At 40.0% G+C, this 16,847-nt stretch overlaps 1 protein-coding gene across 1 annotated transcript in view; it reads right to left on the bottom strand.

Moving 5' to 3' along the window:
* The window catches only part of DDX42 (DEAD-box helicase 42), a 35,038-nt gene extending 18,267 nt beyond the window's left edge, over positions 1-16,771 (bottom strand). Inside the window, exons 1-3 of the mRNA XM_005693992.3 lie at positions 16,528-16,771; positions 7,398-7,634; positions 5,532-5,682 (exon numbers count right to left, since the gene is read on the bottom strand). Of these exons, the coding sequence (XP_005694049.1) occupies positions 5,532-5,682; positions 7,398-7,618 (372 nt within the window). The 5' untranslated portion in view covers positions 7,619-7,634; positions 16,528-16,771. The remainder of the gene's footprint in view (positions 1-5,531; positions 5,683-7,397; positions 7,635-16,527) is intronic.

The raw sequence follows: 16,847 nt of genomic DNA, 5'->3' as shown, positions 1-16,847 counted from the left end.
ACTTTTTTTTCAAAGAGTTAATGATATAATTACCAAAGTGAAAGTGAAGTCGCTCAATCGTGTCTGACTCTTTGCGACCCCAATGGACTGTAGCTTACCAGGCTTCTTGGTCCATGGGATTTTCCAGGCAAGAGTACTGGAGTGGGTTGCCATTTCCTTCTCCAGGGGATCTTCCCAACCCAGGGATCGAACCCGGGTCTCCCACACTGTAGGCAGACGCTTTACCCTCTGAGCCACCAGGGAAGGGGCTAGTAAAAAAATGCAGATTTCTGTATCTGGCTCTAGAAAGGTGGTTCTGAGCCTTGGGTGATTCTATCCTCCGTGGACATCTGGCAATATCAGGAGACATTTTTTGGTTGGCACAACTTGGGGTGGGGGAAGCGGTTACTAACATCCAGTGGGTGAAGGCCATAGATGCCTCTAAACATCTTGCAATGCCCAGGACAGCCCACCAAAGAATTATCCAGCCCTAAATGCCCTTAGGTTGAAAAACCGTGCACTAAATAAACTGCAGCCATGAAATTAAAAGACGCTTCCTCCCTGGAAGGAAAGCTATGAAGCAGAAACATCATGTTGCCAACAAAGGTCCGTAGAGTCAAAACTATGGCTTTTCCCATAGTCATGTACAGATGTGAGAGCTGGACCATGAAGAAGGCTGAGAGCACCCAAGAACTGGTGTTCTGAACTGTGGTGCTGGGGAAGACTCTTAAGGGTCCCTTGGATTGCAAGACCACCAATCAATCCTACTGGAAATCAACCCTGAATATTCATTGGAAGGACTGATGCTGAACCTCCAATACTTTGGCCACCTAGTGGGAAAAGCTGACTCACTGGAAAAGACCCTGATGCTGGGAAAAGCTGAGGGCAGGAGAAGCGGGCAACAGTGGATGAGATGGCTGGACAGACAGCATCACTGACAATGGACATGAGTTTGAACAAACTCCAGGAGACAGTGAAGGATGGGGAGCCTGGCATGCTGTAGTCCAGGGGCTGCAAAGTCAGACACGACTTAGCAATGGAAAGACAACAAATAAATCTACTAAATCAGAACCCTTTGGGGTGGACTTAAATACATGTAGTTTTCCCATTTTTCATAGGTAATTTTTATATAGCAAATTGATAATTATTGATCTAAATTAATTCTTTGCTTTATATACATGAAAATCAAGGGTAGAAGAATTAACTACTTTTTGCCAAGGTTAAAACACATTCTGCTAACTCTTTTTTGTTGTAAAGCAATGTGAGTTTTTCTGACTTCTTTGATTTGGATTAATGCAATACCTTGGCAACAACACTCTCCTCAAGATCAGATAACATCCAATCTCTCTGTCCAAAAATCAGCAAAATGCCTTTGGATACTACTGCAGAAAATATCTGGAAGAATGATGTTATATCAAAAAGATTTAACCTCCAAACAGCTTCAACTACTTGAAGTTCCAAGCAAGAGAATCTGGACCATTCTTGGATACTCCTACTCAAGAAGGGCTATGCCAGCTTGCACTACCAAAAATTAAATCTAAATTTAAATCTCAAAAAATCAAGAGTTGATTTTTATTCTAATTCATCACTAGGGATCTGAAAAAATAATGACAAACACAGTCCTTTGGGAAACGTCCATATATCAAGATTAAAAAGAAACCTAAACCAATATGTATATGATATCTCAAACAAAACAAACCATTTATCCATTGCCTTTACTTCTAGAGAGAATCATTTAACACACTGTATTTACAAAATTGCTACCATCTTGCAAAGCACAGGTATGTTCTGAGTAGTTCTGGTAAGCATTATGCAGAAATACACAACACAAGAACTCAGATGCTGAATGATACAGCAAAAAGAACATGGGCTTTGGAGTTTACATGGGCTTTGGAGTTGAATCCTGGCTCTGCTACTTTTTAGGTATACACTCTTTGGAAAGTAATACATTCTAAATCAAAGGTGGGACACAATGAATGAAGTGAGCCAAGATAAGAAAAGTTCTATTCTTCTGATACAGACACGTATTGCTTGCATTTTACTAAGCTGTTTTTGTTTAGCTGCTAGGTTGTGTCCGACTCTTTGTGACCCCATGGACTGTAGCCCTCCAGGCTTCTCTGTCCATGGGATGTCCCAGGCCAGTACTGGAGTGGGTTGCTATTTCCCTCTCCAGCGGATCTGCCTGACCGAGGAATCAAACCCACATCTCTTGCTTGGCAGATAGACTCTTTACTACCGAGCCACCAGAGGAGGCCCTGAATATTCTAAAGAAGCATCCTCTAATTTTTCTTTTAACACATAGCCCTGAGTTTTATTTTTGGATATTTGACAACAGACTCACACTCAGGAAAACTACTTCTCCACTATAAGAAAATTACAACACAAATATGAGGGTAAAAGGCTCTAAGCAATGGCCTCAGTGTCAAGAAGACAATAGGGACTGATGGGCGAAGTAGAAAAAGCCTGCCTTGCCCGAAGCAGGCAGTTACTTTGTCAGCAGCAGCGTGTTTTCTGCCACCCAAGAATGCAGTCCTAGTCTTGCCACATTTTTCACTTTTCAGGAGACTGATCTTATAGAAAAAAAATCTGCGGATCTTAAAAATGTTGGCTCCTGTTTTTAAAAAGCATTGTACACCAAACAAAACCACATCTTTACTGGATTCTTTTTCTCCCCTGCCTCCTTAGAGGAGAGATGAATTCTGGCTGAAGACTTCAGGTAACAAGTAACTGAGAGATCTAGAAGGACTTTACTTCATAACCAATGAAGTGACAGTTTCCGAGTAAGAGGAGTAACATGACAAGAAGCATGCTTCAGTCCAATTACTCCGCAGCTGCACACGACATGGACAGGAGAGCAGAGAGCCTAAAGAAGGGAGAGAATTGATTTAGACCAGTAAGAGTTAAGGTAGAGGGGAAGAGGACCATAATGGAGACAGAAACAGACACAAGAGACACTGTAGAGACTGACAGAGCCTGGCAGGGGAGGAGAGGAAGGCAGCACTACGTTCTGGACAAGAGCTGGTTCTCAGGACTGCTAACCAAGGAAAATTAGATCTGCATCCCAGCTCTGCCACACAGTGCCAATGTGGTTTGGAGAAGTGATTCCTCTTAGGGTTCCGTTTTTTCTTTTATCAGTTAAGAACTTTTAAATCGTTTTTCTGCCTATTCACTTTTGTTATTCTGAGGAATAAATGAAGCAAGTCATAAACATGCTTGATCAGTTACTAGAAAAAAAAAAAGAGGGGACTTCCCCAGCAGTCCAGCAGCTAAGACTCTGCCTTCCAATACAGGGGGTACAGGTTCCATCACTGGTCAGGGAACTAAGATCCCACATACCACACAGCAAAAAAGAAAAAAAAAAAGAGAGAGAGAGAACCCAAATAAGAAATGAAAGAGAAGAAATCACAACTATAACAACAACAACAAAGCCATAAGAGAATACTATGAATAATTAGATGCCAACAAATTCAACAACCTAGAAGAAACAAACAACTTTCTAGAAACATGCAGCCCACCAAAACTGAATGAAGGAGAGAAACAGGTAACTTGAACAAACCAAACACTAGAAATTAAATAAAATCTATAAGTAAAAAACTCCCTACAAACAGAAGTCCAGGACCAGCTTTACTGGGGAATTCTACCAAAAACACAAAGAACTTCCACTGATCTTTCCCAAACTCTTCCAAAAGACCAAAGAGGAAGGAACACTCCCAAAGACATTCTGCTGCTGCTGCTAAGTCGCTTCAGTCGTGTCCGACTCTGTGTGACCCCATAGACGGCAGCCCACCAGGCTCCTCCGTCCCTGGGATTCTCCAGGCAAGAACACTGGAGTGGGTTGCCGTGTCCTTCTCCAATGCATGAAAGTGAAGAGTAAAAGTGAAGTCGCTCAATTATGTCCGACTCTTAGCGACCCCATGGACTGCAGCCTATCAGGCTCCTCCACCCATGGGATTTTCCAGGCAAGAGTACTTGAGTGGGTCGCCATTGCCTTCTCCCAAAGACATTCTATGAAGCCACTATCACCCTGAAACCAAAACCAGACAAAGACACTACCAAAAAATAAAAGTACAGGCCAGTATCTTTGATGAGTATATGTGCTGTGTGCTATGCTCAGTTGCGTCTGACTCTTTGTGGGCCCATGGTCTATAGCCGGCCAGACTCCTCTGTACATGGAATTTTTCAGTCAATTACTGAGTCACTTTTTGCTGTACAGAAGAAATTAACACAACTCTGTAAATCAACTATACCTTAATAAAATTGAAAAAAAAAAAAAAAGAGGGGCTATTTAAAGGAAGAAATTAAAGCCAGTGTGGGAATTTTCTGGCAGTCCAGTGGTTAGGACTGTGTTTTCACTGTGGAGAGCCAGGGCTCAATCCCAGGTTAAGAAACTAAAATTCCACATGCTGTTTATTGGGGCCAAAAAAAAAAAAAAAAGTTAAAGTGACCAGGGGGACACATTCATGTAAAAATGGCCAATATGTTTCTAGAAAAGCAGAGCTGAAACTAAAGAGAGACTATGGATCTAAAGATATTAATTTATTCACACAGAAGTTAATTTTGGAAGTGGGTGAGGTCACTAAGGAATTTTTATTATTATAAAGGAATGTATAAAGCCTGAAGATAGCATGTTAATAAAGAGAACTGCAGGAGAAACATCATATGAGAAATTGGACGAGAATCACAAGAATGACAGATAACAGTCACATGGCTAGGTAAGGGGTTTTTTTTTTTGGTGTAATCATATGGTAGTTGTTTTTTAAGAGCTAAAGACATAGAAACACCAATAGATGAAATGTTATGTTGGAGATTTACTTTAAATAATGTAAAAGGGGGTGGGAGGTGTCAGATAACAAAAGACTGGCCACAGTGTTACCTGATAAAGCCGGGTGAAGGGTACATGGGAACTCATCTTATTATTCTACTTTATGTGTTTGAAATTTTTCATAATACAAAGTAATTAAACAGAAAAGTCAGAGACATGGGAGAAAAGAACAAAATACAAAATCACAAAAAGCCTAGTGAGAAGAGTTTTAAGGAGGAAGAGGTCACAAGCCTCAATTTCTATAGCAAGGTCACGAACATGGATAAAAAGAAACAAAACACCAAAAATACTGAATACAGAATGTGTAATTTTAGCACAAACACCAAAAATACTGAATACAGAATGTGTAATTTTAGCAAATTGCTTAAGTTTAATTACCTTAAATATGTATTCAATAAAAGCTAGATTGAGTAAGATAGTATCCATTTAAGACTATACCAAGAATTATTAAAATAAAACACACCACACACACACACACACACACACACACACACACACACGCACTCTTGAGCCACTATGTTCAAGGGTTACAGTTTAAATTCCTAGGCATCAATCATCTCTGAAAATGCTACAGGGCCATGGAAGGATATTTAACAAACTACGGAATACAAGAGCAAAATTCTCTCAACACAGGGCCAATGAACACACTCTGTCTGAGGACTAAAGCACTAGATTAATTTGACCTGTTTCTAATTGCTAAAAATGTTAACGTAACAGAGTTGATACTTGCCTCCACTTCAGCCATGAATGCCTCTAAGGGATCATCATCACTGTCAGAGTCTACTGGCTTGGAATGGAATTGCTGGCGGGTAGGTGAGTTCTCAGCAGGAATGTAAGGTAAATCAACGTTGCTAGAATCTTCTTCCTCATCTTCAAAATATCTGAAAATTAAGATGCATGATTGATAAAGTGAATGTTTAATTTGGGGGTGGGTGAATCTTTAACAAAATTTTTATTATGGTGTATGTTACCATTAAGAGATTTTGGTCCTTTGGCTTAGGACCCAATTATTAAGTATCACTTGATATATGCCAAATTCTAATACTGCAAAAAAAACACAGCAGATTCTCCATTTCAGTAGTGTCTATTAAAAATTACATTTCTAGTTCTGTCAAAAGGGATGGGTTTCCAATACAAAATTATCAACAGCATATCACTGTTGAATAGATACAGCAAATATTAAAGCATATGCTATGGAAAAAATACTTTTGTATGAAATATCAGAAGCCTAGTTTATTCTTCACCACACTTTAAAGAGAGATTAAATTCATAAGGCTAGAGATTTTCTTAAAAAGTTCTGGGCTATTTTCTAAGAACCAACAAAAAAACTTCTAGAATTGAAAATAAATGCTCAAGAATATAGCTAATATTTTATAACTATAAAAGGAGTATAACCTTTAAAAACTGTGAATCACTCTGTTGAACACTCAAAACTTATATAACATTGTACATGAACCACACTTCCTCACCATACTATGTTAAGTATTCAGAAACAACTTCAACATCTGGAAAAAGTACCACTTTCCCTCTAACAGATATCCCAGAAAAGAATATCGATATAGCTATACACTAAAACAAAACAAAAATACTGTTTAGAGTTTATCCCAGAATTAAATGAAAGAGTAATACAACAGAATATTAAAGAGATCAAAACTACAGCCTAAACTTCAAAGCATTTCAAGTCTTCATTTTAAAAGCTCTAACCATTCTTATATTCTATACACACACACACAAATGCGTATTTATTTATACAGTAGATTCATTTAATGCATCCCTGAGCTGGTAAACTGGTCTCTAGAATAATGATCCTGGACTTTGCTGAATCTTAAACACTTACTTATGAACTTAACTGCTAAATAGTATACCAATTTTTTTAAATGCTGCTAAATACTTTAAAAACTGTGATCCTGAGGGTTTAAAAAAAAAAAAAAAACTCAACAGCGTAATGACCAGGCTAGAATGATAGCAGTACAAGATTTCTTTAGACCTGGCAAAAAAAAAAACCTTAAAATCTGTAAAGAATTAGAGCTCAAACTTTCAAACCCCAGCTTTTCAACAATCACCTTATTACACAATCAAGTTAGAAAAGGTAACTGGTAAATATGGTTCCTGAGAACTGTGAGCAAAAATCTGAGATTTTCCTACCACTATAAGATGTTACAACGCAACAGTCTGTAACAGTTTTAAGGAGTTCAGTGTTGAGTTAAACTATGTCTCTACCAGTTCTGACAACTGCCTGTGTTTACCAAACAACTTCTATGCTGTAAATAAAAAACTTCAGTGAAGAACATTAAAACCCATGTAAATTAAATAATTTAATTTTAAATAAAACACTTAAGCCATATTTAGGTTTCAATGGCCTCAAATCTGTTTTGGAACAAGGAAAAATAAAGTACCACATGAGTACTATATTCCTTATGAATGAGTGAATGTAACAATTTAACTCGTTAAGAACAATGCAATTCAGTGAGATAACCAATTTAAGAAGTCGTGTTATTATTTGAGAAACAAATGGTTTTTCTGCTTCAGTTTTTTTGATGGAATGAATACCTCAAAGACTAACCTTGCTAAATTACCAGATATTATTACCACTTACGCATTTTCTTCATCGAAGTTGGCCCGTTTAGAACCAATTTTGTAGAAAGAAGGGAGCTGTGGTGGAGCCGACTTTCCAAAGCCAGAGGCAGAGCTGGCTGCCCCAAAGGCACTATGGGACTGCTGCGGGAGCTTCGGCTCCTCCTTCTTCCCAGCACTGATGGCGAAGCCGCCAAAGCCAAAGCCCCTCTTAGTGCCGGGGCCACCTTTATTCCAGTTCATGGTGTCAGTGACTGATCTGTTAGGAACAAGACACATGTACAAATTTAACTTTATATAAAGTGAGCAGCCCACTGATGTTTATGTCTCTTCCAACCTTTACCTACAATTTTAAACATTTGCCTCTCAATTAAAATTTCAATTTTGGAAGAAAAAAGACTGGCACAACACTGTAAATCAATTATACTTCAATTAAAAAAATTTAAACTTTGGACTTCAGATATGCAATATGCTAACCTTAATAAAACAGTCACATTTTCTTTTTTTTGATATACATTTTTAAATTGGGGGATAACTGCTTTACAATTTTGTGTAAAGTTGTACACAAAATTGCTGGTTTCCGTTGTGCAGCAATGTGAATCGATATAATTTTACACACACACACACACACACACACACACACACACACACACACACTCTCCTCTCCATCTTGAGCCCCCTTTCTCTCTGGGAATCAGTCATACTTTTACACACACATACACACCTCTCCCTCTTGAGCTCCCTTCCTCTTCCCCTGAAACAGTCACATTTTCTGAAACACTGAAGACAGCATAATTTATTTTACTGAGATTTCAATCTGAAGAGGAATTCAGTATTTTATATCATACCCTTCAAAAAGATTTGATTGCCAGTTGAATATCTTTTTCAGTTAGCCTTCTGTTAAAGATTACAAAGAAATTTCCTGAGCATCAATCAAACTCATTTAAAAATAAAATTTTTTATCTTAGTAGCCTTGGTTTCAAAAAATGATTTTTTAATGAAACAAGTTACCTAAGTTTCACGGAATACCAGAAAACTCAGAAAGCAAAAAAGACCAAAATTTAACACTACCTGAAACTCCTCTCCCAGATACATAATTTTGCTGATATATTTTGCTATTTTTTCTATGCATATGTGTATACACACACACAATTTAAGATCAAAACTGAAACCATACTCTACAAATTGTTTTACCGATTTCTTCACCTTATGATACACATGACTATGTCAATAAATACATTTCTCTACTTCTGTTTCTTTTTTTTTTAAGTTGTGAAATTATCATATATCTTTGTCCATACATTATTTCCTTAGGCTCAATTTTTAAAAACACAACTGCTTATCAAAGGGAAAGTGCATTTTAAGTTTCACATTTATGGAAAAGTGTCCATTATACACTGATAACATGATAAGGGCATAAAACAAGGTCGGTGGTATGATTCAACATAAAAATATGTTACCTGTACCAAGATAGCTGGAGGGCTATTTATCAAAATGTTAATACCAATTATTTGAATTTTACTTTTTTTCTCTGTATTAAAGTTTACCACTAATAAGAAAAGTGTATATTTTTATAAAAGACTCTGAAGTCAGTGAGAAAAGAGTTGCAAAAACTGCTTTTTACGATGGCACTGTTCAAGTGACTAGGAACAGGAACAATATGCTCTGCTCTTCTGGCTCTATACCCCGCTCACTGGTTTTGTTTTATTGCTGTTACACAGTACTTAGTTCAGTCTGTTTAGTATTAAATTTGATTTATGCTATGTCAATCTCTACCCTTAGTTCCAGGTAGGGACTGTCTTTACTCATTTTGGACCTTTCGTAGAAAATATTCATGGTTCGAGTAAGCATTTAATAAGCAATAGCTTACTCAAACATAATTAAGACCATTTCCTGCCTTCTTCTGGAATCCCTTAAGAGGAATCAATATAGTTCTAGTGAGATGATATTTAGTTAGAAGATTTACAAGCCAGAAAATTTTAGCATCTGAGAGTACTGTTTAACCAATCTGTGAGCCTGGCCTTCCAAGAGCTGTTCCTAAGCAACAAAAATTACAGATTCTGAATTTTAACCTTTTTCCTAGTGTATATAATACATAATAAGAGGCTGTTAATAATTAATCCATTAAATTATAGATTCTGAATTTTATCCCTTTTCCTGTGTATATAATGCATAATAAAAGGCTAATAATAAACAAGCCATTGAAATAGGTAAAGGAAGGATGGAAAAAACAAACGTTGGTAGATTTTAAGAATTACATGAACAATCTCATGGCTTATTGAAAGCCTGTTGAGAAAGTTCAGGCACTGTATTGGGTGCTGGGCATTCATCGATGAAAAGATAGAGTCCCATTCTCAAGGAATTCAGTGAGTTTTAGGCAGCTTACAAAAAGAAATGATGTGTAGAGGTATTACACAAAGCGCATTCATCGATGGCCCAGGAGAAGAGTACCCAACCTACCATGAATGGGGGACAAGGCAGTTTTTCTGGAGATGACAGTGGTGTCAACTTTTTAAACCTGAAGAGGCACTAGACCAGGGAAGAAGTGTCAGAGACAGAAGTTTAGATCAAAGGCACTGTAAATGCTACCACAGAGGGCTGGAAATAGTTTAGTGCAGCTAGAGTTCTCTAAGACATTTGGGAAAGCTGCAGGGCACATGTTCAGAAAGACAAACAGGGCCCAGATACAGGGTTGGTATACTATGCTAAGAATACACCATGCAAAAATACACTCTGCCAGCTGTAAGGAATCATTAATTTTAAGCAAAAAAGGGGACATGTTTTGGATCACCATTTTAGAGAGATCAGATGAGAGATGGCATGAAAAGTTGGGACAAAGGAAAGTGGTTAGGATATTATCATAAAAATGCAGATAAACCACATCAAGGTACTACAAAACTAAGGAAGTGGCTATGAGGAAGGGTGGAGTGTAGATCTGATGTTATACTGAGGTATTTATGAGGAAGAATCAACTGGGGAGAATGACCAAATCAGACGTGGAAGCTGAGGAGGAAGAAAGAGTCTAGAATAATTTTGGAGGGTTCTGGCTTTTACAGATTGGGTGAATGATGGTGCCATTAACAGAGATGGAAACCCAGAAAAGTCATGGGTGGAGAAGCAGGTAGAAAGTGAGATCAGTTCACAGCACTTATGGGAGCACTCAGGATAGCTGGCAAGTAAGGTCTGTAACTGCAGAGAGAGATCTGTGAAGGAGTTATAGGTCCCACACAAGATACCTGCATTTGAGGTTACTGATGTAGATAAGCCAGCAGAGAGGGCAGAGAGAGCGAGAAAAGAGGTGTTAGTGGAGGTCCATACTTAGGAAGGATTGGGATGAGAAGCTCACGTGAAAACCTGACAAAGAAGAGAGAGAGAGGGTAGCAGAGAACAGTGACATAGATGGTGCTAAGTTTTACAAGCAGAAAGAAATGTTCAATGTTAATAAGAAAAGAGGAGATGGGGGCGGGGGCGGGGGTGTGGGGGCGGGGGGGGGGCGTGGGGGCGTGGGGGGCGTGGGGGGGGGAGGAACTGAAAAGCCCCTGTTGAAGCAGTAGGGAAAAAGTTAAGTGGTGATCGGTAAGGGGTAGAGGGTGAAGACAAGGCCAAGAGGAGTACAGATTACTTTCTAGGCCGTTTAACAATGTGAAAGAGAGTGTGAGATGTTAACTAGAGGAATTTTGCTTTTTGTTTAAGGAAGACATCTAACCATGTTTATATGCTAGAGAGGAAAGGCCAACACAAATAGAACAAACTGAAGATTTAGGAAGACAGGAAAAATCACAGGAACAAGGTGTTGCCGAGAGCTGAAGAGAAAAGACCAAAACCTTTAACAGGGAGTAAATAACACTTCCCCCTAGGCTGAGGACAGGAGAAGAGGATGGGCATAAATTAATCCCACTAAATAACCAAAGGGCTCAAATTACAAGAGAAATAAATACTCGGTTTTAAAAATTCAACTTCTGCAGACAGGCAAGCAGCATGACCTTGGGCAGGTGAGAGTTGCTTAATAGCTTAAAAATATGCAATACTTTAACTCTTCCAAGATGTGGGTCATCCCAAAGACTGAGAACCCTTAAGTGCCCCCACACCTTTCACTAGTGTGATCTAGGTCACACTGCCCATGTTCCCCAATTAACTGTCTTCAGCAATGCCAAACAACTGTGCTTTCTGCAGCCCACTGACTAGAATGTCAGCGCCATGTGGGCAAGGACTTTCTTGTTTTGTCCAACATAGTAGTACCTTTAGTGCCTGGTGTATACAGTACTCAAAAAGTTTTCCTTGAATGGATAAATATCAGGTTCTTCAAACTTCATCCCAGTATCTGTGAAACCCATCATCTCCTGTTATTACAAGCCTTGCTTATGTAGCCAACCAGCTGTCCTGATGAAATCTGAGCAGGTCATCCTCAGACACCACTGATTTTTACTTTCTTGAACAGTTTTCCTACTATTGGTCCATGTGTATGGCTACGGGTCCTCAACAATCAGAGGTCTGAGGGACTGTAGCAGATATAAGAAGCACAAGATGGCCAACCTAATCTCTATTTGGTTTTATCTTTTTTTTTTTTTTTAATGAGCCCTCCTCTGCTTAGGTTATAAGTCTATGAAAAGTAATTTGCATTCTCTAGGCAAACACTAGAGAAGAGAAATCTACTCAACAGTTAATAAGGAAGTCAAAACATAGTGAGGATATTATTAATGTAGTCCACCATTCATGGGTCTTCTCAAAGCTCCCTTTATAGTGGCTTCTTACAAAACTAACCATAGAACTATATGATACAGCATTTCTTCCCCTGAGTACATACCCAAAAGAACTGAAAACAGGGACAGACATTTGTTATACCCATGTTCCAAGTAGCATTATTCACAAGACAAAAGGTGGAAGCAACCCAAGTGTCTACAGATGGATGAATAAACTAAATGTGGCAAGATAAATATATAGCAATAGTACTCAGACTTAAAAAGGAAGAAAATTCTGACACATGCTACCAACGTGGATGAGACTTAAGGACGTCAAGTTAAGGAAATAAGCTGGACTTCCCTGGTGGTACAGAGGATAAGAATCCACCAGCGAGTGCAGGGGACACAAGTTCGATCTCAGGTCCGGGAAGATTCCACATGCCCTGAGGCCACTATGCCCTTGTGCCTAGCGCCTGGGAACTGCAAGAAGAGAAGCCATCGCAGTGAGAAACCCACACACCTCAACTGGAGCAGCCCTCGCCATCAGAGAAAGCCTGGACACAGCAACGAAGACCTAGTCCAGCCAGAAATAAATAAGAGAAAGAAGCCAGTCACAAAAGGACAAATATGGTATGATTCCTCTTACATGAGGTACTTAGTCAAACTCAGAGGCAAAGTAGAAGGGTGGCTGCCAGGAATTAGGAGGAGAGAGGATGGGGAGTTACTGCTTAATGGGGGGAGAGTTTCAGTTTTCTAACGTGAAAGTTCTGTGGACACTATGGTGCAGATGGTAGCGAAACAATGTGGATGTGCTTAACGTCCGTGAACTGCCCACTTGAGAATGGTTTCGATTTTTCATGTGTTATTTTACAATAGTTAAAAAAAAAAACGCTTGAAAATCAAAGAATCAGAATTCAACCACACATGTATTTTTAGACTGTTATTTTATCTGGTTTATGAGGGAGAATGATGCTGTCCAGACCTCAGCTTCTACTCTAAAATGCAAATATACTTGTGAAATTTCAGTTACATTTTTTCTCTTTAAAAAATAGTGCTTTTTAAAAATAAAACATTTACTTCGAAAAGATTTAGCTAATAAAACCATAAGCAAAATGTATGAGCATTTGCTTTAAAGAGAGCAATGTGAGTTGGGTCTTAGAAATAACAAACATGTTTTATGTAGACCAATAATCACTTTCTGTTTTGTGCCCGGTACTGAGGGACAACATCTCTCCCTTCCTTAACCTACAAGAAGTGAGGGAAATAGCCCTATGAGGTAAAGTATTAAATGAAGTAACAGTGGTTCAGAAATAAATAGCACTAAGAGAAAATAAGAATTCCCACCTCTTTTGGCAGGTGTTTGTTAATATTTTGGAACTAGGGAAAGTCACACTCAAAGGAGGTGAGCACTCAAACCTCTTTCGGGGTTTCTCCAGACCCTGACCCCTCACCTTCTGGCCATACACTTCTGATCCTGTCATTCCCTTCAACAGCTCTCCAGTTACTCCATCAGGCTGGAATGAGACTCTCCGCTGTGGCAATGTGCTTTACGTGCACTCTGGTAAATGCTCTTCCTTCTCCCTGCATTCTGTTCCCACCAGATCTCTCATTTTATCTATCTGCCAGAGTCCTATCCTTCAACGCCCATCTCAAATACCAACTCCTAGAACTATGACATGAATATAATTTCCCAGAGAAAAGCTACTTCCTTCATTAAACTCCTATTCTAGTCTTAAAACACCCAACATCTATTCAAAACTATCTGTGTTCTTTTTTTCTCTCTCCAGCTCCATGTCACAAACTCTATGGCTTATTCTTTTTTTTTTCCTCTTCTGTTTTCCAGAGAATATACTCATCATTCATGTTTATTCAACGTATAGGAGACCTAGGGAGATTCACAACTTGGCCAACCAGAAAAATTAAGAACAGCATAAAGTATCAATACCTGCTTGGTACTGTTTTAGGCACTAAAATGTGATTTAGTAGAAAATCTTAACAGCACAGTAAAGCAGCACAGACCGTGGAGCCAAGCTGCCTACGTTTAAACACTGGCTTTGCCAGCTAACTTGATGCGAACTTCATGGAAGTTATTCAGCTTCTCTGGCCTTACTTTCCTCATCTATAAGATGGTGAGACTATCACCTACTTCATAGGGTTGGTGTGAAAAACTGAATTCACACACAAAAATACACCTGGAACAAAGCTTGGCAAATGGTGCACAATGTGTACTAGCTGTCATGTTTTATCATTTTTTTTTTCTTTCCAGAAATCAATCTCTCCATTGGTTAATGCAGAATATCAAGTTAAGACTTCTCAAGTTTCTTTCGACTTAGAGATTCCATACCTTGGTGCCACATGACACTGAAGATGTCAGAGATCACTACAAGTTGACAAATGGGGACAGGCTTCAAAAGAGAGCTAGAACCCAGAAGATTAAGTTTTTGTTTTTTGGTTTTTTTTTTTAACACAGAAAGATATAAGCTGAGTAAAGAAGTATGATGCAAGGAGGAAAGCTAGAAACAGCAAAGTCTAGGAAATTAGAATAAGTGTAGGAACACAAGGAAGACAATTTGGCTAGTTTATGTTTTGAGAAATGGTGGAAAATAAGATACAAATGACTTTAAGAATAGTGGACTAAAAACTAATGATTATAAAATGTTACTTTTTCATTATCATTGTGTTTTTGGAGTAGGAGAAAGATTTCTAGTGACAGTTGATCACCGTCTACTCTATCTAATAATCTGCCTTGAGAATAACTCACACACTATAAATCTGATTCTTTAGCAAGAATTTGTACAAAACCCAAGAATTCCAACACATTCTTCTAAAGCCAAAATAAGTAAATGCTAGATTACACTTGTTTTGGAAGCATCTCTTTTCCCTCTGCTGGCTTAAAGAAACTAAGAGCTGATTACATAAAGATGCGATAAAAACTAAAACATAAAGAACTGTACTCTTCCACAAACTGCACTAAATTATTAACAGTGTAGGTCAGATCTTACCATTCCCCTACTCAAAACTCTCAGTTTCCATCTCAGGCAGAAGAAAAATGAAATCTTCACAACAGCCTAAAAGGTCCTGGTTGGTGCTCCCTGCAACGCCTTGTTCCCCTCCCTGACCTTATCTCCTAGTAATTCCTCCTTTTGCTCACAGTACTCCAAGCATGCTGGTCTTCTAACTGTTCCTCTAACAAGCCAGCATTGTCCTCTTCAAGGTCTTTATACTTGCTGGTTCCTCTGCCTGGAAGGATCATTCTTCCAGAAACTAGATGGGCTCACTCCCTCACCTCCTTATCTAGTCTGCTTAAACATCAGCTTGTCTGTAAACACTTCCCTGACCATGCTGTTTAAAAATGCAACATCCCCCCATTCCTCTCTTCAGCTTTATTTTTTTTTTCACCTAAGGCATTAATCATCTTCTAACATACAGTATAATTTACATATTTGTTTTCTCTCTTCCCCTCACTACAATGTTTCAGGAGGGTCGGGTCACAAATCAAGCACACAGGTAGGGAACAGGCACACAGAAGTTATCAACAAAAATATTTCTTGGGTGAATGAACTGCATATTAGGCCAGAGTATGTCTCTTCTGGGTACAGGAAAATACAACATACATTTTTTTTCCTTAACCACTTAAAGTCTAAACATGAATTTTGGTATGGAAGACCTTCCACTGGGCTTGGCTCTGGAAAGTTAAAGCGAATTAAAACAGAATCTCTGCTCTTTAGGAGTTCGGTGGTGTGTATACAGAAAATAGATATATACAAAGATCATTCACAAAAAACCAAAATGTATGGGAAGCCAGAGGAATCTGAATGACCGCCCAAAGGGGTGAGGGGGCAAAGCTTCCGCTAAGGTGATAAGAAAGCTACGATTCCCCCGAAGTCTCGATAAGTATGATCTTTCTTCCTTATATTATTGGTGCCCTAAGCTTGCAACTCCATATAAATTATTTACCCACATCAGAAAGGCTCTTTAGCAGGCAGCAGAAAAGTTTTGTGAGGAGGCTGATGCTAGTCACAGATACAGTCAAAGCTACACAAAGATCACAGACTATGCCTTTCACTGTCTTCAGATTTGGCAACTTTGGCCTGGAAGGTCCCCCGATCTGGAAACTAGCATCTGTTAACTGCTGCTGGCTCGGGTCAGAATCCTCCCCGTGCCTATGCCTCCCGGAGCCCAGCACCCTGCAAATCGCTTCCCGGACGGGCGATCGCCGCCTCCGTAAAGCCGCCAACTGGGCCTCATTAAGAGTTGTGGGAGAAGCGGGAGCCGTAGGAGGGCGACGAGGCTTCGAAAGGCTCCTCGAGTCTTCAGTCCCGCACTCCTACCCCTCCCCGGGCCCCTGCGCCTCGGCTTCCTGGAAGCTCCGCCGACTCTTTGTTAAGAGAGGCCGCGGTTCCCTGGCCCTCACTAGGCCCCGCAGTTGCCTGTGGTGCCCCCAAGGGGTTACGGCCCCGCGTCCAGACCCACCTCACGCAAACCTGCTGCTGTGGCTGCAGAGGCAGCTGTTGCTACCGCTGACTCGGAGAGAACCTCACGGCCCGAAGTACGCGCGGTCCAGGCCCCGTCCCGCCGCGCTCCTCCCTCTCCGCCCCCTTCGCTGCCGCCGCCGCCGGCGCCGCCGCCACCGCCTCTTGGCCCGTTGCTGACGGAGGGGGGAGGGGAACAAAACCGGACATGCGCAGTGCGGAAAGCGCGGGCGAAGGGCGGAGCCTGGTCTACGGCTCCCGGAAGGCGCCGCGGGCTCTGGGCCTTAAGGCTCCCGGATACCGCACAGACGCCTCAGACTC

This window comes from Capra hircus, chromosome 19, assembly GCF_001704415.2.
Source record: "Capra hircus breed San Clemente chromosome 19, ASM170441v1, whole genome shotgun sequence".
NCBI lineage: Eukaryota > Metazoa > Chordata > Mammalia > Artiodactyla > Bovidae > Capra > Capra hircus.
This window is presented reverse-complemented; position numbering and strand designations above follow the sequence as displayed.